This window comes from Beta vulgaris, chromosome 4 (assembly GCF_026745355.1).
Source record: "Beta vulgaris subsp. vulgaris cultivar EL10 chromosome 4, EL10.2, whole genome shotgun sequence".
Classification (NCBI taxonomy): Eukaryota; Viridiplantae; Streptophyta; class Magnoliopsida; order Caryophyllales; family Amaranthaceae; genus Beta; species Beta vulgaris.
The window spans coordinates 1,702,219-1,726,778 of NC_079205.1; the positions used below are offsets into that span (position 1 = coordinate 1,702,219).

Below are 24,560 nucleotides of genomic sequence, written 5' to 3' on the forward strand. Positions count from 1 at the left end.
AAAGTCTAGTTTTTGGTTATATCTCTATTCTGGCTGCGCGCCACGCAGGCTTCGTGCGCTCGACGCCCAACCTACGTGGCACGCTTTTTCCCCTTCTTTCTTGCGTTTGTGTATGTTCCGTAATAAATCGCTACTCTGAGTAGCGGTTTATATGATACCTTATTTTAGGGACACAATATAATCGTTATTTGAAGTAGCGGTCAACTTCACATTAGTGGTATTAATCGTTATTTGGATTAGCAGTTTTGTTAAAAAACCAAAATTCTGGCATACTATACTACATGGACGATATTCATGAAATTGATTTGAAGTTCAGCACATAGGAGGAATTAATACTCCATTGAAAAAAGTTCCTAAAGCTAGTATACTACATTGAAACTAAGTTTAAAAAATCGTAAAAAAAGATTAAAAAAGGAACCGTGGGGTATTTTATTTTGAACTTATATTCATCACCCTAAAATTACTTAAAATCGCCCCAACTACTATGTAAATGTACCATTATATCCTTGGATGTTTTTACAACTCTCTCCCACCACCGCCTAAAATCACTAACTACCAATCGCTACCTCCAATCCACTGACGATGCCGATGACAACAATGTCTTCCAACGACGTAATTTTCCCCGGCAAGGTATTTTTTTTTAACGAATTTCATGGGTTAACGTATGGCCTGGACATTGTGTCCATAGACACAACGTTTGTCCATGGATGCAACGTCCAGGGCAGAGGTTGTGTACATGGACACAACGTTCAGGCCACATGTTAACCCATGAAATTCGTTAAAACTTTTTTTACCTTATCAGAATTTTGTGCTGGTCGGAATCTTGTGTTCGTCGGTGATGCTCGTTGGTGTTGATCGTCAGTGGTGATAGCGAAAATGAGAGAGAATATGGATTAGAGGAGGAGTTAAGTTAGAGTAAAAAATGAAAAAAAATATCGTAAAGATATAACGGTACTTTTAGAAAGGAGTTACAGCGATTTTAAGTAATTTGGGCGCGATGTTTAACTGCTTTTATAAAATCTTAACGAAAAGTCGGTGATTAAAGCTTTACATTCACACTCCATCACGTTAACATCATCATTAGTCATTAGTACAGTAAAATCACCCGCCCTCGCCCTCTCTTTCTTCATCCTCAAACTTTCGTGGTGACGTCACACTGTTATTCTCTCTCTTCTTCTTCTTCCCGACGACGTTATTCTCTGCGCGCCACAAATTTCTAGGTTTTTTCTTCTTTCTTTTTCTTAAATTAATTTTAACATCTATCTTTTCTTTTTTTTTTTTGTTTTGTTGGGAAGATCTATCGTGATTTTTTTTTTTTTATCATAATTCGATGATTATGTGACTAAATTTGTTGAATTTGGAATATATTAGGTTAATTTCTGATTTTATTCGGGGAATTTGGGGGTTAGGGTTTTCCATTTCGCGTTTCTTGGTGCAGTGAATTTAATTTTTTTGTTATTTCTTTTGAGCTAGAAGTTTCTCAGAGATTGAATTGGATTGAATTTTCTGTCATGGTTTTGTCAGAAATTTGATTACATAAAAAAAGGTTGAATATTTGGTTCACTGTAACATATTTTCCTAATCTCTCCACGAATTGTGATATGAAAAAAGCGAATTATGGTCGGTTTTCGCCTATTTTTGGCCCATTGTGGCGAACCGCGAACTGAAAAGCGAATTGAATAGTGAATTATTCATGGATTATGGGAAGTTATGATGCGTGATTCTTCTTTTCCGTTTTTCGTGCAATTGTGAATTTGCTGAAATTTTTGGAGACATTTGATACTATTTGGTAACAGTTTTGCAATCAGTGTTACTTAACCTACTCTGGTTTTGGTGAGTCACAAGAAGTTAATTCTTAGGTATAGAAGTTGTGGTAGTTAAGTAGTTATATCGTCGTCTTAGTTTGGATTTTATTTATTTATCGAGCTCGTCAATGGTTATATGGAAACCTCAATCTTTTAGCTGGGGAATGTGAAGTTCTGTCTTTATCTCTATATAGGTAAGGATGACTTCGATCAATTGTTTTTGTTAATACATTACACTGGCTTACAATATGACAGCAACTTGCATTTTCTCTACAATATTATGTTTATGATAGATCAGTAAGTTCAGGAATAATGCAATGGTTCAGACATCAGATGACTTATTATTGTGTCTGTGTGCTACTTGAACTTTTGTTGTTGGTTGGAGTTTTCTGCTAAACTCACATATTCCTTCCGCTTTGATGTTTAATGGGAAATATTTTTTTTAGTGTCATCAAAGACACAAATATGGCAAGTTCTGATGACGAGATGGAGGAGTTGCCGGAGTCTGTTACAAACTATTACTTTGTTGATGATGCTGAGGAACCCATTTCATTCTCTGTTCTGCCTATAAGCTGGAATACAAGTGAGACAATCCAGGGCTCAGAAAAGCAGATATACGTGCGTGGCAATGCTGATGGCGGGCTGGACAAAATTTATAAGCCTGTGAGAGCTTGGAAGTTTGATATTTCCGGGGTAAAATCAGAGATATCAGTTCTTTCCAAGGACAACTGGATCAAACTTCAAAAGCCAAGGCAAGCCTATGAGGAATTTATTAGGACAGTGTTAATAACTGTGAATTTCCTTCACGTGGTGCAAAAAAAGCCAGAGCTGTCTGGGAAGCGTATTTGGGAGAAGCTGTCAAAAATTTTCGGGTAATTATTGATATATCTGATACTCCTTTTCTGTATGTTTGTAGACATATAGTTCTCACCCTTTCCTTGGATTTGTAGCTTGTATGATGTCATCCCTTCTCCAAAAGACCTTGTGAGTCACAGGTCATTGATTGAGCAAGCTGCAAAGCAGAATGAGTCATTAAAGAAATCAAAGGTATATCAGTCTTACTCTTTGATTATTTTCTGCTGTAGCAATCTAATTAGTCCAGTAACAGACTTTATTATGTGTATTCTTGATGAAGGTATGTATCATTTGATTTTAAGCTTAAATAAATTTCATTTCTGTTATTGGAAAGTATTGAGGTATCAGAATCTTTACTTAGTTTTTCTTTTTTTTTAACATTCTTTGCTATTAGTTTGTGATCATTGTCTCTTAACCAGGTGATGTTGCACTTTCAAGTTGTTTTTCTTTTATTATGTCTATTGGTTATATATATACTTTATCTAATTTTTTTTTTTTCAGTTTAAAGTATGCAATTCAGAGGAGATGTATTGATTATGAAATTTGTCTATTTGATTGATGCAAAATCATCACTAATGTTGCCAAAAAAAAAAAAATCATCACTAATGATATTAAAAGTGTTAGTCTTTAATCTTAGTTGCTAGTCATTGCATAGTGATTTACCATGCACTGGAAGCACACTACCTTTGTTTTGGTATTTATTTAAGTCTTTGTGAAATCAATAATATAATTTGCTTGTAAATTGCTCCTCAGAGCTGATTTTAAATTGTTTCTAATTAATCTGTGCCATTAAAGTGTTAAGAGGTCCACGACTCCACGTGGTAGAATATCAAGCTTTTTAGGACACCCTAAATATGGGACAACAACAAATTAATAATTCAACATATGTATTGATGGAGCCTGCAAGGAAATCATAAAAATTTTAGGGGTCATTCGTTTCAAGTGAACAAGAGGAAGATATTTAGAAAGGGAAAGAAAAGAAAATACGTCAAAACCTGAATTTTTGTTTTTGTTTGGTTCAGTAGGGGAAAGTGTGTGTATTTCGTTTTACTATGTTTGGTTGGCTCCTTATAAAATTGAAAACACCTTAGCTTTTCACTTTACTTAGCCATCTCACTGCTCCTCCCACAAACAAGAGCACCGTAGTACAACCTTCCTTTTCTCATGCTCTCTACAGCCAAGGAGCACCCAAGTGAGCCATGCGAAATACTTTTACTCTTAGACTTCCAACACTCCTTCCTCAGGCTTTCCGTAAAGCATATCAATGGAATTTGTAAACTCGACCTTCAAGAAAAAGGCCTAGGACTCAGTTTCTGGTGCTCGGGCTGGATGCCTGAAAAAAAATCAAGACCATCAAAATCCTAGATCTAGGTCAGTCGAATTGTAGCAGAAATTTATATCGAATGGGCCAACTTGTGTTTATATATTTTTGTTAAGATCTTTTACCAGTTTCTGGGCTCGTTAGGAGCTTGGTGGTGGCAGTGAGGCTGTTATTGTGGCAGATTCGAGTAACCATAGTTTGTCCATCTTCTACTGCTTGCCAAGATTCTTGATTAAGTATTGATTTTTTATTTATTTTTGCTACTCTTCCAGTTCTATGTTCATATCACCATCGGTTTCACGGTCTTCTTATTGTTTCCTATTTATCATCTACAAATGCTTTTCTCTTAATTCCTCCCTCTATATTTAACTAACTAGTCATATTTCCAACTAATGTAATTAGCTACTTGGGCCTTCTATAATATGACTTGTGAAAATTTTACTTTAATTTTTCGTTGTTACCCTGTTTGTTTGGAGTTTGTGTGATCTGTTGCCTATACTTTTATCACTCAAGTCTCGATATATGTCATAATTTTCTTCGTCCTAGTTTATGTCTTATGGTACACATTGTAGATCATATTTTTGCTGTAGCCTAACAACCCAAATTGGCTCTTGACAGTACTTAATAACAGTTCTTGAGAGAAAGTCACAAAAGAAGCATGAAGCTGATGAGGTCTGTCAAACCTTCCTGTAGTATTTTTCCTGCATTTCTCTTATCTTGTGCAGTAGCATGTCATGTTGATATGGGCCATTGTTGGTTACACAGGATGGTTTAGCTCAAGAAAAAAGTGAGTTTGTGGTTAGTGACAGTGGTTATTCATCAGATGATATTGAGAATGATTCCGGCGATGAGCAAGATGGTTCTGATGGTGAGCAAGAGGGCTCTGCTGATGAGGAAGATGGCGAAGATGAGCCTTTTGATTCAGTTTGTTCCATTTGTGATGAAGGAGGTCCCCTTTTGTGGTATGTATATGCTTTTCTTATTCATAGGTCTGGGACATATCTACAATTGGTGAAAGGCTTTTGCAGACTTATTCTGTCTGAATAACTAATATAGCTAATACATTTAATGAATGCTAGACCGAAGCTGTGTATAATAGGCTGCAGTCAATAACAATAGTGTCACCTTTCAGGACGACTTCGTCATTAACTCATTATTGCTGTCATCCTTGATTGATATTGCACTTTGCAATATTCTATTATGCTCATATTCTGTTATTACCCCAGTCTATGATCTCAACATGAAGTTATGAACTGGTTGGTGGGTGGCTATTCTTGAATAAACAAATTAATTGAAAAACCCTTCTTGATACCTCCTTGCACAATTTGGAGAATCATAAATTTTGTAGATAATTTGGAAATAAGGACCCTTAATATTGGACGGAACTAGGGATTACGTCTGGAAACCTAGATTTAATAATGAGGCAATAGTTCTTGAGAAAATTTTGACTAAACTGAAAGTTAGGGCTTAGTTGCTGGAGAGGAGCAACCCTTGTTTTTTCAATTGTTGGCTTATAACATGCGGGGACAGGGAGAGACATGTGTGGTATCTACATGCTTCCTGCTGCAGGATGCAATGATGTAAAAGAAAGGTTTGCTGGTTGGAGTGTGAGGGAGTGACTGGTTAAAAGGGGTAACTTTTTACGTTTTACTCAATTTTTTTTTTTCTTTCACTTCTTTACAAATTACACTTACCGCCTTTCTCTGAATAAGAAGTAATCAAGGTTTTTTTTTTGGAAAAAATGAAATCAATTACTCCCTCCGATTTTTAATGTTATGTGCAATTTCCTCATATGGACGATTTTAATGTTCTATGCATTGTGCTTTATTCTATTTTGGGACACTCTCTCTTCAATCTATTTTTGCATTTTGACCCCACTTTCCCTTACTTTTCCCATCTTTCCTTACTTTTTCCCTTTTTACACACTCTCTCTCCAATCTATTTTTGCTTTTTGACCCCACTTACATTATGATAAATTATTCCTAGTTTTTCCCCTAGATAGTAAATGCACAAAACATTAAAAATCGGAGGGAGTACTAGGAAAGCGAATAGAATTATTTTTCACATGGAAATTAGAATAAATGAATTTTCAGTGTCTGCATATCCAGATCCTAAATTTGGATGCTTTTAGTCCCATCTCTAAATTAGAGATGATGTGACATTTTTGGTTCCATGGAATTGTCTGATCCATATTTGGACTCAATGCAAGCATCATAGTAAAAGTTTTATGACTAAGTAATTGTTATTGTGAATTCGTGATAGATAAACAAATTGCTGCGAGGTCGCATGTCCTTCCTGCTTATTCACTTGTTAATTATCTTGAGGCGCTTTCAGCTAAAATAAAGCCACAAATTTTTATCAGGCACTTAATTTATGGATTGTAATGTCTGCCTATTTATCCTTTTTTACTGTCATGTTACACCAACAATTGTTTTTTGAGTATTTAGCTTGAGGTGTAGTGATTTTTTTTGTTGGATAAACTTTTGGATTCTTGTAGGTCAATGAGAAGTTTATTCAGCTCGGGATTTTGGGTTGACATGGAATTGTGTTAGTTGGACCCCTTGTTCTGCAATAGTGCTTTTTTTTCTGATGCCTAAATTTAATTTGATTTTAGTGCAAATGAGCATTTTTGTATTTGCCTGTGTTCATGTGTGGAGTCTAACAACTATTAGCAGAATTTAATGTCTCCAGAATGAATAGCTTCCTGGATGTTTAAATTTGTCTATTTGTGCTTAGTTAGCAATTGACCATCCTGTCCAAGTGACTGACGTGATACTACAAGAAGCAAGCAACAAATGCTGTGTGCTCATTGTTTATTTTATCACGTCAATGGATAGGTAAAATTCAAAAGTCCACTATGGATATAGTGCACTGGAAGGTCTTGCACCCGGCCTTCACTTTATTATCTTCATATACTTTTTCCTTTTTTTGTTTATGTTCTTTGCGGAAAGGATTATATACAAGAGTAACTGTAGGATTTGCATTAGACTGATTTTAGTTTATATGTCCTCGCAAGATTGTCCTTTTCGTAGTCGTCTTGAGTCACTGCTTACAAGTTGGAAAAGATCTTTGTGAAACAGTCTAAGACTACTTTTGATGTGTCTTTAATGATTTTGTTTGCTCAATGCAGTTGTGAAGGAAGTTGCATGAGATCCTTTCATGCTACACCTAGATCCGGTAAACCATCTAAATGCTCTTCTCTTGGTTTTACTGAGAAGGAAGTGCAGGTGTGCTGCTTTTTACTGTTCTCTTGCTTTATAATGTACTAGAAGTTCTTTTCCATGCTTCTTTTTATTCCTGGTTCGTGATTGCAGTATTACTTTTGCAGGCTATGCCTTACTTCAAATGCCAAAATTGTAAGTATAAGCTACATCAGTGTTTCTCGTGTGGGCAGTTAGGCTCTTCAGATAAAGAGAAAGGTGTTGAGGTATAAACTCAGTATATATACATTTTTTTTTTTTTGAATAGTAACAGTATATATACATTTGCTTATTTGTCAGTAAGTACAAAGATAAAGTTATACATACCCGTGCTTCTCTTGTAGGCAGCTCGGCTTTCTTGAGAAACACTGGTGTGTATGTAGTTGTGTGTATATTCCATCTATCTTTGTGTGTCTCTCTGCGTGTGTGTGTGCACATGCGTGTATTTATACATGTTTACAGTTATGTAGTATATATATAAGTATATATTCTGTCACTTCTTGCTGACCTGCGTGACTGTGTTTACATGTCGTAATATTTCCCCAATCTCTTGATGTGCATGGATTGTCATAGCTGTGTTAATTTTAGACTTTTGCTGACATATCTAGTGATCAACTGAGTCGCAACAAGTACAACACTTAAAGCCTTAAAGGATGTGGTTAACTGTATGAAAAAGAGTATATCTCCGGTGATTGTCCACAAATATCCTCTTCATCATTTGTTTATAATCTAGTGCTATATGCTCTTGGAAACCTATCTTGTTCATATCTTTTTCAACTACCTCCATTAAAAGTCATCTTTGGTCTCTTCAACTTCTTTTAGAATCCCCATGATCCCAAGTTCCCTACTCTACACTTTTCTTACCAATTCATGAGGTGGTCTGTGATGCTTGGCTCGTCACTTTGCGCTGCCATACCTGTATCGACACGACCCAACCTGGGTGCGGACCCGGAATATGGATGAAAATGGACACGGCCGACGTATGATCAATAGCAGTGCTAGAAGATACTTGAAAAAATAAGCATATCTAGGACCAGATGTGCACCGGTTACCTTCACCAGCGAGCTGCATGTTTCTTTCTTCTCTCTCTTTTTTTCTTAAATGTCGCGTCTTTCTCTTTACCTCTCTTTCTGTATTTCTCTATCCTACTAACTAAATGTGGGTGGTAAAATAAAGTCACGTGGAGGGTTTCGAGAAAGATAAAGTCACGGAGTATTATGTTCTTGACTTCTCATTTTTCGATTCTTATCTTTCTTACAAGTACCTCTGCAACTTTTGTTCACTTTTTTCTAGGGAAAACTTTTTCTTATAGTCACAAAAATAGCTTTAACATATTTTTTAAATATGTAAAAGAAGTTATTTTTTCTCTAAGTTACTGGGTTGTTCAGTGCAAATGCAAAATTTGGATCCTTCTCAAACGTTTGCCCGAGTCCTTGATTATGAGAATTCCCGGGTCCAAGATCTGACACTTGGATCCGTACCTTGTCGGACATTCGTACACCAGTCCGAGCATCATAAAATGTGGTTGATGTCGCACATGCCTACAAAATGACAAAATGTAGTTGCTTTTCAATTTCGATGAGAAGCTATTCTAATCATAATTGGTAGAAAAAGCAAGAAAGGTTTTGAGCAGTCTGACCCCATAACCGATCTGCTTTTCATGCATGTTTCTTATGCCAATGTGGCCAAACAGATGTGAAATTAGATTCTCCTGGCTCGAAAAGCTTTTCTTTCTAGGGTGTGTTTACTCGGTCTGCTTTTATTTCCTTAATTTTTTGTCTATGAAAGTCTGGTCTGAATGCAATGAGCACCCTGGAATAAAGATGAAAGTTGATTCTCTGTATACCATTTAACTCTGATACTCTTATCTTACATATCTCAAAAATCCCGTTGAAAAGTCGTTGCTTTGTAAGAGATTAAGCCATATGGAAGAACTAATTCCAACACATTGATAAATTTATCTACTATATCTGGAATTGAGATAGACGGTGCTGCATCTTCTCACTTCTCATGTTCCCAACTTGAATTTATATTGGTTTTAATATAAACTATGTGTGTGCAAAGTGTCTTTACCTTGGAACTTTAAATTGTGTCCTATAACGTTTTTTCTTTGTAAAGGTATTTCAATGTGTTAATGCAACCTGTGGGTACTTTTATCATCCCCATTGTGTTGCTAAACGATTGCATGGGAGTAATGAAGATGCTGCAAAAGAACTCATGGAGAAAATTCGTGCTGGAGAGTCGTTTACTTGCCCCCTTCATATCTGCATTGCTTGTAAACACACAGAGGATAAGACTGACCCTAAACTGCAGATGGCAGTTTGTAGACGTTGTCCTAGAGCATATCACAGAAAATGTTTACCCAGGTAACTTCTTTTTTTAAAAATTAAGGTTTTGCTTTTTAGAGATTGGTTTTCTAGGTTGTCACTTGTTTCTTGTGCTACCAGGAAGATTGCTTTAGAAGAAGATGCAGATGAAGACTCAGGCATTCTACAAAGGGCATGGGAAGGTTTATTGGTAGACCGCATTTTGATGTATTGCTTGTGAGTGAGCCAAGCCTGTATATTTTGGATTTCTATTTTTTGTCGCATTGTCAAGTAATCCTTCATATGGCTGCTAAGGTTTTTTGTTTTTCCCCCCCTTTTACAATGAAATTATTGCACAGGAAGCATGAGATCAATGATGATTTAGGGACTCCTGCAAGAGACCATATCAAGTTTCGTCCTGATGTTAAGAAGGTGAAGGAATCTTCAGCTGGAGATTTAAAGGAAGACAAAGTTGCACCAAAGAAGAAAGTGCTGTCTTCGAGGGCTTCTCAGCCACCACCTTCTTTGGAGTCTAGGAAAAGGACTTTTGAAGACAGCATTACGAAGACTGACAGAAAGGTTCCTAAACTTGAAAAAAGTAACTCATCCAGGAATTTGCCATCTGATAAGAAGTCTGTTTTGACAAAAATTGATGGAGCTTCTGGAGTAGAAGAGCACAAGTACTCTCAGCAGTTTGATGTGGTCAGGCCTTTTAAGGCTGAGAAACTTGAAATTGAATCAACCAAAACAAGTAAAAGTGCAGTGGAACAGATTATGCAACAATTAGATTCTGATTCAGAAAGGAGGTAAAGATCATTTCTGGTGTGGAATCTCGGTATCTCGCTATATAAACTAAAATCAGGTTGTGAAATTTGGTGTTCTATTGCAGGATTCTTGATTTAATGAATGAAGCTTCATCTGTAATCACTATGGATGATATCATCGCGAAACATGAAAAATTAATTACTTGCCGTTCATATAAGCAGAGAATGGATCCCTGTAGGAGTATTACGCTAGGGAAAGTGGATAAATACTGTGAGGTATTTTTGTTGACCTATTTTGAAGAGCTCAATTTGCAGTAGAATGTTTTGTTTTTCTCCACTAGCTATTACTAATAGTTGATCTTAACATAATATTATTGCATCGTACATCCATAGAAATTTGTTTTATGGTCCTTGGATCTGAGTCTTTGACTACGCATGCCTAATGTTGGTCATGACACTGGGGAAGTATTAGCGGAAACTGATCATGCATCCATGTCTAGGGATGATGGGTATGGCAGTATGGGTACTATTTGATGGGTAATGACTAATGAGGCATGTATGGGGAGAAGTCGTAGTGTCATAGTGTCATGAATAGTGGAGCTAGTTTGTGTTGGTTGATGAAATATGTCATCTGTTTCAACATTGTAATTTTTTTTTGTGTGACATGTAGGCTGTTCTTGCAGCTCTTAAGAAAATTGATGGAGGATATAAAGAAGATGCAAAGAATATCTGCGAGCCGTCGGTTTTGAATCAGTTGGTTAAGTGGAAGGTAGTTTCATATGTTGCTGTATTTAGCACTATTCTTTAACTCTGCCCATTGATTTTCTAGTTGGTGAGGTTCTTAAGACCATTAGGAAGTAGGAACTTTGCAATGTCATCCAACCAAGTCACAGGTTGGTGCTTTCACTTAGGTTATTTGAAGTGAAAGTAGTTTGGTTGGTGAAATGTTTGATGTATGTAACCCACTAGTTGGTCTGGACCAGTCCTGAGAGTTCTGGTAAGGACAACAGAAAATATATTGCTTGCACACTTGGTCCTTGCAGCCTATAATAATTGGGAAAGTAACCTCTATTATATAAGGCAACAACACATGGGGGACACCAAAAAATAGAAAAAGGAAGAAAAAGAAAAAGGAGGTTACCTACCTGCTTTAATTAAACAAATAAAAACAAAAAAATCATATGTCTATCTCTATTATATATGAAGAGTTTTATATGCTTGCGCACGCATCGTTTGCATATAAGACTAGTATACAAAAATAAATTAGGACATTAACATGTTTTCAACCCTATAGAAAAAGGTGGGAATAAAAATACATATATTGTCAAGCCCTCGAAATTTTACAATCCTCCCGGACCAATTATGTGACGAAATGACAAGTGCTCAGTCTATCTCTATTCTAAAAGGGAACACCTCACGACTTTGCATCCCCCAAAATGCCTGACATACCCCAATGTAAATAATATTTAAATTATTTTATATAAATGTCATGGTTGTGGTGATGATATAAACATTCAAAGCTATGTTTTCTACCAATTATGTATTTTGTACATCAATGCATGTATTGCATGCATATAGGACTAGTAGAACCATGATAGAACTAATCTGCAAATTCAAGGACAGTTAAATGATTATGCTGAAGCGCTTAAGTCCTAACTCTAGCTGTACAAGATTCTGCAAAATCATTAAAATGCTTGGGGTGGCAAGGTTTTTCCCTCAAAATTGTTTTGTTTCTTCTCCGTTCTTGCAATCCAAATAGTCAATGAAGCTAGCTTTTACTTATCTGGTATCCTTCAAGCTCCATTTCCAAGCTATATGTATACCTCTCACTTTACCAGGCTGGACCAAACTAGTTGTTGATAAAGAAAAACTCCAGTGCCACAAATAAAGGCACTGAAGGACAAAGTAGAAGTAGGTGGTTGATTGACATCTGAGCTACATGAATTATGACGTGGCATAAGTTTCTATTGAGGGCTATATCCTCGGATAACATGTAAGCCTAAGTAGTTGATATCTATTCTATTATCTTACTATTTTTTTGTTCATTTTACTCCCTTCATTCCACTAAATATGTCCACCTAGCAATTTGTGACTCACAACATCTTGAGCCATGAATTCCTAGGTGGCTATTTTCTGTGGGATGGAGGGGGCGTTACAATTCTTTTGAACATCTACCTCTTTCAATGCTTTGCTTGTCATTGTTATTGAGCTGTATTCTATTAGGTATGTGGAAGAAGATTTGAAACTGGTTTTCTTTGGCATAAGAAGGTAAGGTGGAGGAAAAGTTGCCTCTACTTCAACCATTTTCACCTTAGCCATTTATGAACTCCCGCTTCTCTTCGTTTAGTTTGTTTCTCCTTTTTTTTGTTCTCTAGTCGGGTGTCATCTATATCCTTTTAATAGGTAATGAAACTTGGTTAGGGCATCAGCTATGTAGGGTTTCTGATAACCCTTTTGACTTTTGGAGAGGATCTCACAGTAGGTAAACAAATTTTCATTTTGGGTAGTAACAGCTGTAATTTTGAAGTGCTAGTTTAATTAGTCTAGAAATTTAGGATTACATACTACTGTAACTATACCGAAGACGATATTTTAGTTGACTCTCATTTGATATTCATATACCTCGATTTCAGGTTGTGATATAAGTATGCACTTCTTGTGTCTTATGTTCATGTGAGGTAATTCTTGTTTTAATATTCGAACTCCAGCTGTCTTCGACATCTGTCTTTTGTAAGATGTGACAACTTTCAAATCAAAATTTTTTTTGGTCCAATAGAAGTTGTTATAGGAACATTGGGTCGGCGACCTTTTGAAGTTTGAGACCTAACACAAAGCCGCCATTTCTGACATGGTCTTCCTAGTCAAGTTTCAGTCACAAAGGCTTTACACAAGGGCGGTAGTAGGGCCGATGAATAAACCAGCATGGGCCAGTGGGCATCCTAGTAAGATGTATCATGCTTCATGGTGTGGAGGTTATATATACCATGTATTAGAGCAAGGGTCCATTTTGTATGCTCATTAGGTTTATCTGCAATTGTGGGTGTCTCTTGTGTGGATCAATAAGAGTTGTGCGCTATTATATTTTCGTCGACACTCATTAACCTCATTGCCCCTTCCTTCCAGAGTCACGACTCGGTACATTAATACCACCTACCTTGCCATGTACTCTCTTCGTGAGATAAGTCAAATAATTTGTTCATTAGTTGATATATTGAGACTATTTTCAGCTAACCATCGTGGTCTATCTTGTAAACTACTTGTTGCGAGATGTTTCATAGTTAAGTTGATTTTATCAATCAATTGAATACAGTAACTAATAATCTAAGGTGTGGTACTTAGATAATTGTAGGGATTATATAATCCACTACTGAGGTTGTTGTTCGCGATTTCATTCTTCGGACACGTATCAAGTGTTCGACTGCTATACTATGAAACTTGATTTGATTTTGGCCGAATTGAAGTATCAGAGTCTCCATACCCATAGTCGCAGTATCAAGGATGTGACACGGTCAGATGATATGATGAGTTAATATAGGCTGTTGAAATGGTCTTTAGTTAACGATCTAAATGACCAACATAACATTGTTGAGCTGTGAACATTGTGAGAGTTTTTTAGGACCTGAGCTTCTGACCCAAAATACTGGTTGCCAAATAATCAGGTTTATTCTTTGGCAATGCTGCTAACCCCTTTGGAAAAGTTATTATTAGCTATAAAAAATTGTAACCTGAACCTCAGTGTACAGATGAGGTTGTCTCTTCTCCTTGGTGTATCAGCTGTGTCCTATATTTGCTATATGTATGTAGCTTTAGCCCTGTAAAATTGGGTGGCTTATTCCAAGATACATTTTGGGGATTACAATGATCTTCCTAATGAAATATCAAAAAGATGATTATGCTTTCTTTGAAAGCTACATATAGTGGACATAATCACATAGTAATATATTTGAATGTGGATCTATTCTTCTAATTTTCAATGAATAGTGTATATTGAACCTATTATGATTTTATGAAGGTGAAATTTGATCACATGTTAAATGTCTGGGTATTAGATGTATCCAGAAAAGCAAATTTCTTCCTAAAGATGAGTGTACCTTAATGAAGTTTGATATGTTCGGTGATTAGGACAGCATAATGATTATTCTCAATTTACTGGTAGATATGTTGGCTAAATTTTTCTAGTTGCTCTGCTTAATTTTGACATTGGCTCTATGTTGCAACTTCTTTGCAGAGTAAGCTCAGAGTTTACCTTGCTCCTTTCATATATGGTATGCGCTATACATCGTTTGGTCGTCATTTCACCACAGTTGAGAAGCTTAAAGAGGTAACTTGTTTTGATTGGAGTTAGACATTTATTGCTTGATTAGGTATAGTATTATTTTCATAATTCAATGTTATTTTTGATCATAATGGTGGAGAAATTAGCTTTTGCTAATGCACTACCAAAAAAGTTGGCTCAACCATAACATACTATATTGACCATATGGATAAATTAGCTTTGCTCACACTAAATTGCAGATGTGTATCGTCATTCATGTCAATATGTTTCAGGGTATTATTAGTTCACTCTTCTTCGCTCAATATACTTTTTTCTTTTAGGAATTTCGCTCAATGTACTTTTGTTCAAGTGGGCAGGAAGTTAGTTTGATAAAGTTTTTGGGCCTAAAACTAGGGTTCACTATTTTTACTCTTCAAATCTTAATCCTTGGCTGCACTGTTTTATAGAAACGTTGGCCTTCGTATTGCTCAGGCTTTTAAGTCTCTTGCTCTTGCTCTTGCTGGCAAGGTATCCATGTGTCATTGAGATATTGTCCTTGCTGATAATGTTGTGTCCGTTGGTCTTGCTAGGAAGGTACCGATTTGTCTTGTTTAAAAGGCAAAATGAGGTCATGAGAAGGATGTGTAATGTGAAAGTTTTTTCTCGGATAGCTTATGTAACGTTTGGTAATTGGATACTGTTGGTGCAGTTTTACTTTCAGTTATCTTTAGCGAACTCTTAAATTATTCTCTGAAGGCATCTGTTATCTTTGCAGATTGTCGATATAATGCATTGGTACGTCAACGATGATGACACGGTATGAGTTTATGATGTCCTCAGTTCCTTCACTATGGTTGATGTATGCTTAGATTTCAATATTTCATTCAGTAGTAGCTATGCTTTTGGGCGCAGCTACTAATTGGTAAATAAGTTTAGCATTTGCTGTGCTAGATTGTTGAATTTAATTGTCCCTTTGGAAGGTATGCATAATATCAAGGTGATGGAGGGATGTTCTTTCTATATGATGACAGTCCAAGCAGTAGTCGCATTTGTGTTTTCTCATTATCTAGCAAAAAAAATTCTACTCTTATTAATGCAACTCTTCGGCTTGGGTATATCTTTCTCACGTTTCAGTAGAATCTGCGACACTGGTTTATTCAATTCCAATATTTTCTTGTTCATAATGGGATCTCATGTAAAAGGTGGTGCTGTTTGCAATGGATGATCTCATCTAGTCAATACATCTAGCTAATCAAAGAAATAGCCATATGGATAACAAGATGCTTTTTGCAGCCTACTAAAATTGATGTATTTTATTAAATATAGTTGTGATCAAGGAAAGTTTATGTATTTGCAATGAACAAAAACTAATAAATGTGTCTTGGGCTGGACCGGAGGGAATTTTTAGATATAAAAAACACGTCCATGTGCTAGGTGACATTAGGCGCAAGCAAAACTGCTCTTGGAAACCTGTGTGTAGTGACCTAAAATGGTTGTGTGTAGGCGTGCGCCTCAGGCCACTTATAGTGAGGCGCTAGGCGAGCCTCTTGAGCCGCTCTTAGGTTAGATGTATGAGAGAGAAAGTAGATCTGAGCTAAATCAAAAAAGACCATATTTAGAGCTTACCAATATTTAAGACTTAAATTCAAGCTAAAGCTTTCAATTATTTCCATGAAGGTGCTTCATGTTCTTTCCCAAATTGAAACCCTAATCTAAAAGAAAACCTTAAGTAGCGGGATCTCATTAACAAATGTGGATATTTCTGGCCTTCGACTTGTCAGTTGTGGTGATCAGTGTTTAAGTGATTCCGTATGTTTACTTTTCCCTCTCTCTTACGAGTTGTCTCTTACCCCCGCCTCTTCGATTTGATCTTACTTTCTGCTTCGTCTCCTTTTCCGCTCTTTTCCTCTTTTTTCGCTTCATCTGCTCTATGGAAGTTTTAGGCCCTGCTCTTTCCTTTCCCACCTTTTTTTGACTTGTACAAGTTGTTTTACAACTACTGATCTTCAAGTTCTTCTTCTCCCTTTTGTTTATATTGTGAGCGAGGCTCAATCCCTCTTGAGTCCTTGAGACCCTAACTAGTGACTGATGTAGTCACACGTCCCCGGTCCCCTTCTTGGTTTCTGTTAAAGGCTTACCACCTTTTCTTTAGTAGTATAAATTATTCTCACTTCAGTCTTTTGGAAATCTATCATAAACTTGTGGCTCGCCTACATAAATGCGCGTTCCTCCGCCTTCTAGGCTCCATATACCCTTTGGGTCTCAATGCGCTCCACGCCCTTTAACACAAAGGAGTAAGGAGGGAATGGTGTGTATTAAATGTTCCTTGACTTTTGACTTAGTTTTGTATATGAGCTTAACTGAAAATATTTCTATGGATTATGGTCTATAAATAGTTTCTTGGATCATATGAATCTACAATGGTGTCAAAAACTATAAAGTATGTAGTCGTTTTTATCTTCATTACATCTTGATTCTTGGGTTGATCCCTATATGGTTGATGGAGTCCCTTGGATGTTACTTGCATGATCTTTTTCTGGACAGTTACATTTTCTGGATTGCTGCATTGGAGGAAGGAGGACTTCTTCCAAAATGCACTCCTTATGCTATATTTCTTTCTCTACTTTGGTGCTTTTTTAAAGGAATTTGAGGGGTGACATGTTGAACGAGTTATTGTGGGACCATTCTTCAGGAAGAAAAAGCTGTCCTGGGATGTCGGGACTGCTATTGATTGAGATCCACCATAATTGTGTGTGTGGCGTACTAAAGCTAACTTGTAAGATTTGTTTGTTTATATGGAGGCTGAAAAGACATTAATTCTTTTAGGACTTCTTTCTATATTGTATCATTGTATGTGTTATTAAAGCTTGGAGACTGCAGTTACAAAAAGAATTATGAAAGTAGGGAAAAGGTGGTATTGGAGCTTGGCCGCATCAGAGAATCAAACATATTGTAAAGATTTTTGAGCTTAGTGCGGCCTGATACTAAGCTGCTATACTCCCAAACCATCTGCATCACATGCAAAAGTGGTTCACGACCGTCACTGCAATCGCGAATCCACCCCAGGTTTGAGATGATGTAGATCCTTGCGATGAGTTAGTGATTTTCATGTAGTGGATAAGTTGGTGTAGATGGTTCTCCCTTATTAAGGTTTTATTTAGTTGAGAAACCATTGGTCTTGGTGCCCTAAGATAGTAAATAAGCTGATCTGAGCTTCAAATTGGGATGTCCATTTTAGGAGACAATGAGATCGCTTATCTTGTTGGTACTTACAGAAGATAGGTGGTAATAGGATTTTAAGATGTGTAGTCATCTCCTCAAATCTAAAGCAGTTTCTGGTGAAGTGTCAGGTGTCTTAACAGGCAGACAGTCAGATGACAGATCTATACAATATATTTAAATGCTGTTGTCTATCACGAAATACAGCCACGTGAATTCTTTAATGTGGGCAATGACATTTTGCCGATATGGCATCACATCGTGACTTGACAATTTCCTTAACATGTTTGTAGCTTTCAGGCCGGAGACCTCTCTGAATTTCTGTGAAGTGTTTTAACCACTAGTCAATTGGTGAAAATGATTATATCATATGTAAATGAATATCAATAAATACACTACAAACTAAGAAGGAAAAAGAATAGTGAATCTTCGCATCATTGCCCCTATAATTAACCCGCCACCTATTTTTAAACCTTTTGCTCTTTCAATATTTTATTTATTATAAGTTTTAATTATGTATAAAAAGCCTGTGATGTCTTTTCTTATTTCTTTCACTTCTTGACATGACTAACATTTTTTGCATTGAACGAACTCAATATCTATTTATTTTCTGATTTCCTGCGCCATATTTGTCATTTGTAGTCTACTATCAGGTTTATTATGGCTTTTGGATACTATTCAAATTTCATTGTATAGTTTATCCCCTAGTCACTGATTATTTGATTAATCATAAATTCTGTGAACAGATAGTTGATTTTTGCTGTGGAGCTAATGATTTCAGCTGGATTATGAAACAAAAGCTTGAAAGCAGAGGCAAAAAATGCAATTACAAGAACTATGATCTTTTCCGACCAAAGGTATAACATATTTCAAGTGTGTTCTTACTTCCCTTGTATCTAGAAATGTACCATTCAGATGTCAGTGGGGTCTGCTATCGGTTATTTATGTGTCTTATCTATCAGTACTATAGACATTGTTTGAGGTCATCTTTAAGCTAAAGTAAATGATGTCAACCGGAATCACTGCCATTTGGTCATCTAGTTGTATGTAAACAGGCTGGCGTTTGGGGTTATGTACGCAAACCGATTATGCTGTTGGGTTGGTTCTCTTGTAAATTTCAGCCTGCAACCAGCCTTCTCCTGTCAATCCTCCTTGATGTGCATCCATTGCCTTCAGAGAAACTTTTTTTTTTATGTATTTCCATTCACTTGTTCTTTATCTGATGGTCAGCTTAATGAATAGAGTAACATTTTTCAAAATTTCCATCAGAATTGTCTTTAAGTTTGTCCTGTTTTCTGCATCCTTTATGTTAACAGTCGATTGTGGATATATGTGCAGAACGATTTCTGCTTCGAGAAAAGGGATTGGATGGGTGTTCAACCTAGTGAATTGCCGACTGGGACGAAGTTGGTAAGTATTGTCATACATATATACATTGGTTTTTATTTTGGGCATTATATTAATATCGGACACTCCTCTCTGCATTATGTCAATGCAGATCATGGGGCTAAATCCTCCTTTTGGGGTTAAAGCATGCCTCGCGAACCAGTTTATTAACAAGGCCCTTTCTTTTAAGCCAAAGCTCCTTATTCTTATTGCCCCCCCTGAAACAGAAAGGTATGTTTAGATTTTTTTTCTTTTTCTCGGGGGAGGAGGGGGGGGGGGATTGGGGATGTTATTGCTCTTAAAGAATTTTTCTCTTTTTAAAAAAAATATGGAATCATATGAGCAAGGTAGAAACTCTAGGAAAGGAAGACCAGTGATTCATATAGATCACTTATTGTTACATCTACACTCTCCTGCTTGACATCATCACCTTGTGCGCTGAGCTATCTATATTTTTTTTAGGCTGGATAAAAAACATACTGCGTATGACTTGGTGTGGGAGAATAAACATCAACTAGCGGGGAAGGTAAACTGAAACTGCTATGTAATGTTCAATTTATTTACTTGCTGCTGATTGCACATCTTCTTGATATCCTTTCTCCTTCGCAGGCATTTTATCTTCCTGGATCTATTGATATAAATGACAAACAAATGGAAGATTGGAATATTGTGGCACCATTTCTTTATCTTTGGAGCCGCCCTGACTGGACTAATAAACATAAGGAAATAGCAAAGAAGTATGATCACCTGCTCGGAGAATACAAACAGTGAGTTGCACAAGTTCCTTCTAAGATTAATTTCCTTATATACTATTTGCTACTTGGATTTGTATGATATGGTCTTGAGATAATTTGGGATGATTGATAATTAGACTAATTTTTGTCCGAGCTGGAGATCAAATATTTTGAAGGAGCTTTTGGATTTGTTCTTATGCCATTCTATGTGCATAGCTCTGTTTCAGTAGGTTCGTTCTCTGTGTCAGCTACTCAAATTGTATAGAAGTACAATTAAGATGTTAAGGCTACTTAATTTCTCATTCTATCAACAAAATTCCATTCCACTTCTGTGCTGTTCTCCCGTTGCAGAAAAGCAACTAAAGTTGCTTCTTAATAATTTAAATTAGAAACATTAAATATCATAAGTTGGTCAACGGACTAATACTTCAATAGAACGCAAGAAAGAAAGATCTTTAAGACTGTTTTGTAGACACCATATATTTGGTGTTGTGCAGGATGGGTAGGTATATAACGAGATGGAGAGAATGCTAGAGAGAAACTAACACCATGGCTTGGTCAAGTCATTTTACCAATTTGGTGTTGAGGAGAGAGAGTGAGAGAGAAGGGGATACTGGGACTTTTTCAAGAAAAAAAATCTAAATGATAAAGTAGAACAATGATAGTTTTTGTAGAATAATTTGGAAATAACAATAATAGTAAATTACACTAATTACTGTATATCTTTTGTGCTATAAGCTCTGTTACCCGGACTCGGCAAATTTTGCCAAATACCGGTGTCGGTACGACACGAAATCCGTGTCGGATCCGGTATGTATCACTCAGACAAGGCTAACCCTAGATGCTCAAACCCTAGAGAACGCGTAGACGAGAAGAGAACTCTTGAAAAACATCATGTTTAGGGTTTCTCAGATCTAGGGTTTGTAACTTTGCATCTGAAAATTGAAGCACTAAATGTAGATGGAAGAGGATGAATACTTAGGGCTTTAAGTCGACATTGACAGACGAGTGGATTCATGGTGTTGCGAGAAGCTTCCGGTGGCTTCATGGTGGCTGCATGGTGGCTACCCGTCTTCTTTGTCTTTTCTTTTGTTGTGGGCTTTTGGAAATTCTTATTCTTATTCTTACATTTCATATTGTTGGCTTGGTAATTCTGTTTCAAATTTGTAGCTATGCTTCTATGGCTTCCATACGATCTTTCTAGGGGATCAAAGCTTTTCCTTTGGAAAGCTTGCATCCGTCAGTTTCTTTCTCAACCTGCAAATAAATTTTTTTTATGGGGGCAGCCATTCAAACACGCAGCCTGTTTATTTAAGAATTGTCATCAGAAATAGGGGGATTTGTAAGTAGTGCATTGTAATTCATAAATAAACAATCGTATGGAATTGTAGCAACATTTTTTTGTCTGTGTTAAATACTTCCTCCGTGTTTTTATTGTTGCTACATAGAGAAAGTGGGGGGTTTTTAAGAAAGGTAGAGAGAGAAAGTAGGGGACCACCACTTTTTGAATAAAAAACAATTTGTTAAGGAAAAAGTATGAGTATTTTAAAAGAGAAGGTGGGGGACCACCAACTTTTTAATAGTATTTTAAGAATTTTATGATGAAAAGGAATCCATTTATGGTATGTAGCATCTATTATGACATTTCCATTTAAGGGAAATGTAGCATCTATAAAAAAACGGAGGAAGTATGTGTCTAGGACTCTAGGCTCAATTTTTATTTTGCTGAAGAGGTCTCGACAAAAAGCTTTGGTGTGTAATTTGTGAAATTTGATGTCATGGGTGCTTATGTCGAAGCCTTTTAATACTTTCAGCAGAGCTATCAAACTTGGAATTCCAAGGAATTAAAATTTTGATTTATTTATAAAATTTATGAAATACTTCCTACCAATAGAATGTAAACTATCTGAATTTTGAATGGACAATCGAAGTAGATGTTTATGGCAAGCCTTGTTGGACGGAGAATGTTTTGTCCGGTTCATTCATACTCAGTCATACTTGTTTTTGTTATCTGATAGGAACAACTCTGCAAGCAGGCTGGGTCGTGATTTGTCATTCAAGAATCATGGTCAGAGCTCTACACCGATGAATATTGACCATGCTTCTCCCCAAACTAATCCACCTGAAAGCCTTAAGGAGAAAACAGTGGGTGGGAATGAAGATCCTAAGGAGCGATTTGCGAGCAAGGACCATCCTGTAGGCAGGCAAGTAAATGCTACCCCGGGGAATAATAGAAGTAGGAAGAATGCAAAGAAAAAGAGGCGTAATGCGACAATGCATGTAGCAGGAGGGAGTTCTGTATATTCTCAGGACCAGAAACGACGGCGCTCTTCTCAAGATATACCTTATGAAGTCCATCATCACTCCCCTCATGGTACTAGAGATGGAAGGGAACCCCATAATTTCAGGCATCATCTGGGATCTCCACCTAACTTTGAGCCTGCCCATCGTGGTGAGAGCCGATTCTCTGTGGAGAACAAACACTCTTCCAGGTATCTCAACGCCCCCTCAAATGTGCAGATTGGAGATCCGGTTCCTAATCACGATCACCCCGCCACCCCAAATTACGGAACAAGGACTTATGAGGATCCTTATCATGGTGACACGACATCAAACCACCTTCCTCAAGATGATCAGTATCCAAGTAGGAGAGAGAGATGGTCAGAGGATGCAAGTCCTCTTCCTGTTTATCCTCATCCTCATCCAGTAGGCTCGACCTTAGCATACATGAGACCAGATCACAGCTATGGGATCAACCAGTCTTACAGTGAAGGTGTTGAACAACGCTTTACAGCACCGTCATATTTGACAGAATCATCTGCTCACAACGATAGAGTGAATCCTATGTCAGCCATGGATAAATATAACATTAGACTGGATGAACCGAGCCATCCGAGGATGGGTCATGGTGGTTATGGTCATGGTCCTCCAGACCTGGGCCCTAGGTCCGTTGGTGCTAGTTTCTACCATCATCCTCAACCCCTTAGACAGGGTTATCCTGGCATTCCCATGGACTTTGCCCCAGGTCCCGCCAATCCTTTCCTTCCTCATGGTTCGTCAGGTGGTTGGATATATGATTAGATTATGGCAGCATTACTTGCTCTTTCCAAGCGAAGATTATTTCACTGCTGGTTTGTGGCCCTCGTTTCTTGTAAGTTATGGTCAGGAGATATTTGTAGCAAACTCTGGTATCTTTCTAGTATGCCATATAGAGGGGCTACTGGCGGCAATACTCGTCTTGTCCCTAATCATACATTTGACAGGTCTGTCTTTTAACGGTTGTTATTCTGACATAACTTTGGATGTTAATATCTGATTTTGTTAATGTTAGTGTTTCTTTATCTTGTAGTACTTCATATAGGTGATAGTTTGTTATATAAATCTCTTCTCATCGTTGGTTTCGGCATTTGTATTACCGACTTACTATGACAGTATAATGGAAAATTTCATCTTCAACGAACAAAGAGGATGATGAATTAGTGTGGGTTTACCAAATGAATTGACCATAACCTTATCACTTGTTTGTTGGATGTGTTCTTCAAATAGCTACTCTATGAGATGTCTTGGATTCCAAATGTTCAGTTCGCTTGTGCTCTTAAGTTTTAGAATACTTCCTCCGTTTCAAAATAGATGGTACATTGTTGACTAAAACGCTTGTCGAGGCACTACTTTGACTACTAATATCTTTAATTATGTATTAGAGTAAAGTATAAAATTTTGATTTTCTGAAAATATACATTAAGACAAATCCAACAACATATTACATTATAACATTTGATTTTACCTAATAGTAAATAATGCATGGTCAAACCTCATTCATGAATAGTGAAAAAGTCAACAATGTAGCATCTATTTTGAAACGGAGGAAGTATAAGGTTTCCACTAAGATTTGTGTAAAGTTGATTTTTACACAAATTTAAGAATATTGCATATATGCTTCTATGTATTCTGAGTTGAGAAATTACTCCATTGAAAAAAAAAAGAGTATCGTGTATTCATGTGAAGTAGAGCTGAGCATGGGCCGGACCAGAGTCCCCATTGTGCCGGGCCTAGCCCGGATAAAAAGTTGCATGTGTTGGGCTAATATTTTAATTGATAGATGGGGTTGTTCACTGCTTGGCCCATGAGCCATACTGCTCAATTCTTGTAATATACAAGATATATATCTGAGTTTCTGTAATTCGTTATTCATGATCTTTGTCCACCTTTTATCTACTTGTGATATCCGCATTCCAGCCATAATAAAAACAGTTATAGATAAAGGGAAAAATAGGAGTGCAGATACAAAAGCAAGGTTTGCGGATATCAATTGCCATCTATATCCAATCACTACAATATTGATTAACAGTTTACGATTTTGATAAAAGATTGTTGCTATGAAAATGGAAATTTTAAGTGTGTTTAGAAAAGACATTATAATGGAGTTTTCTTGCTATGAAAAGAGTAAATTAATAAAACTGAACTCCGGTTTTTGTATGACTAACTCCATTAAAATAAAATAGATAAAAGTGTTTTTTTACCTTATATTCGGTAGGTATATTACAAGAGGGAGTCTTATAAATATAATCAGGGGACAGATGAGGGTGTATAAGGAGCCTAACAATACAGGTTTCCAAATTTATAAGGGCCCATAAGATGTATTGTTCTAAGAAGATGTACTTCATATTTGAGGAAATCACCCTTGTTTTTCACCTTTAATAAATTTCTTACTGATC

General features: G+C 36.7%; 1 protein-coding gene across 2 annotated transcripts; it reads left to right on the top strand.

Annotated features, from left to right (window-relative positions):
* The first annotated feature begins 1,060 nt into the window (after nt 1-1,060).
* LOC104891788 (hypothetical protein) lies at nt 1,061-23,246 on the top strand. Of its 2 annotated transcripts, none has more exons than XM_010677544.4 (20): nt 1,061-1,220; nt 2,252-2,677; nt 2,756-2,852; nt 4,600-4,653; nt 4,747-4,943; nt 7,112-7,208; nt 7,310-7,408; nt 9,300-9,547; nt 9,629-9,724; nt 9,847-10,293; nt 10,377-10,527; nt 10,922-11,020; nt 14,480-14,572; nt 15,282-15,323; nt 18,472-18,582; nt 19,064-19,135; nt 19,224-19,342; nt 19,574-19,637; nt 19,721-19,878; nt 21,864-23,246. In XM_010677544.4, the coding sequence occupies exons 2-20, from the start codon at nt 2,271-2,273 to the stop codon at nt 22,924-22,926; spliced, it is 3,714 nt and encodes a 1,237-aa protein (XP_010675846.2). In that variant the 5' UTR covers nt 1,061-1,220; nt 2,252-2,270; the 3' UTR covers nt 22,927-23,246. The 2 variants fall into 2 exon arrangements, with proteins under 2 accessions (XP_010675846.2, XP_048498464.1); XM_048642507.2 differs by lacking the exon at nt 1,061-1,220 and adding an exon at nt 1,302-1,999.
* Nucleotides 23,247-24,560: the final 1,314 nt, after the last annotated feature.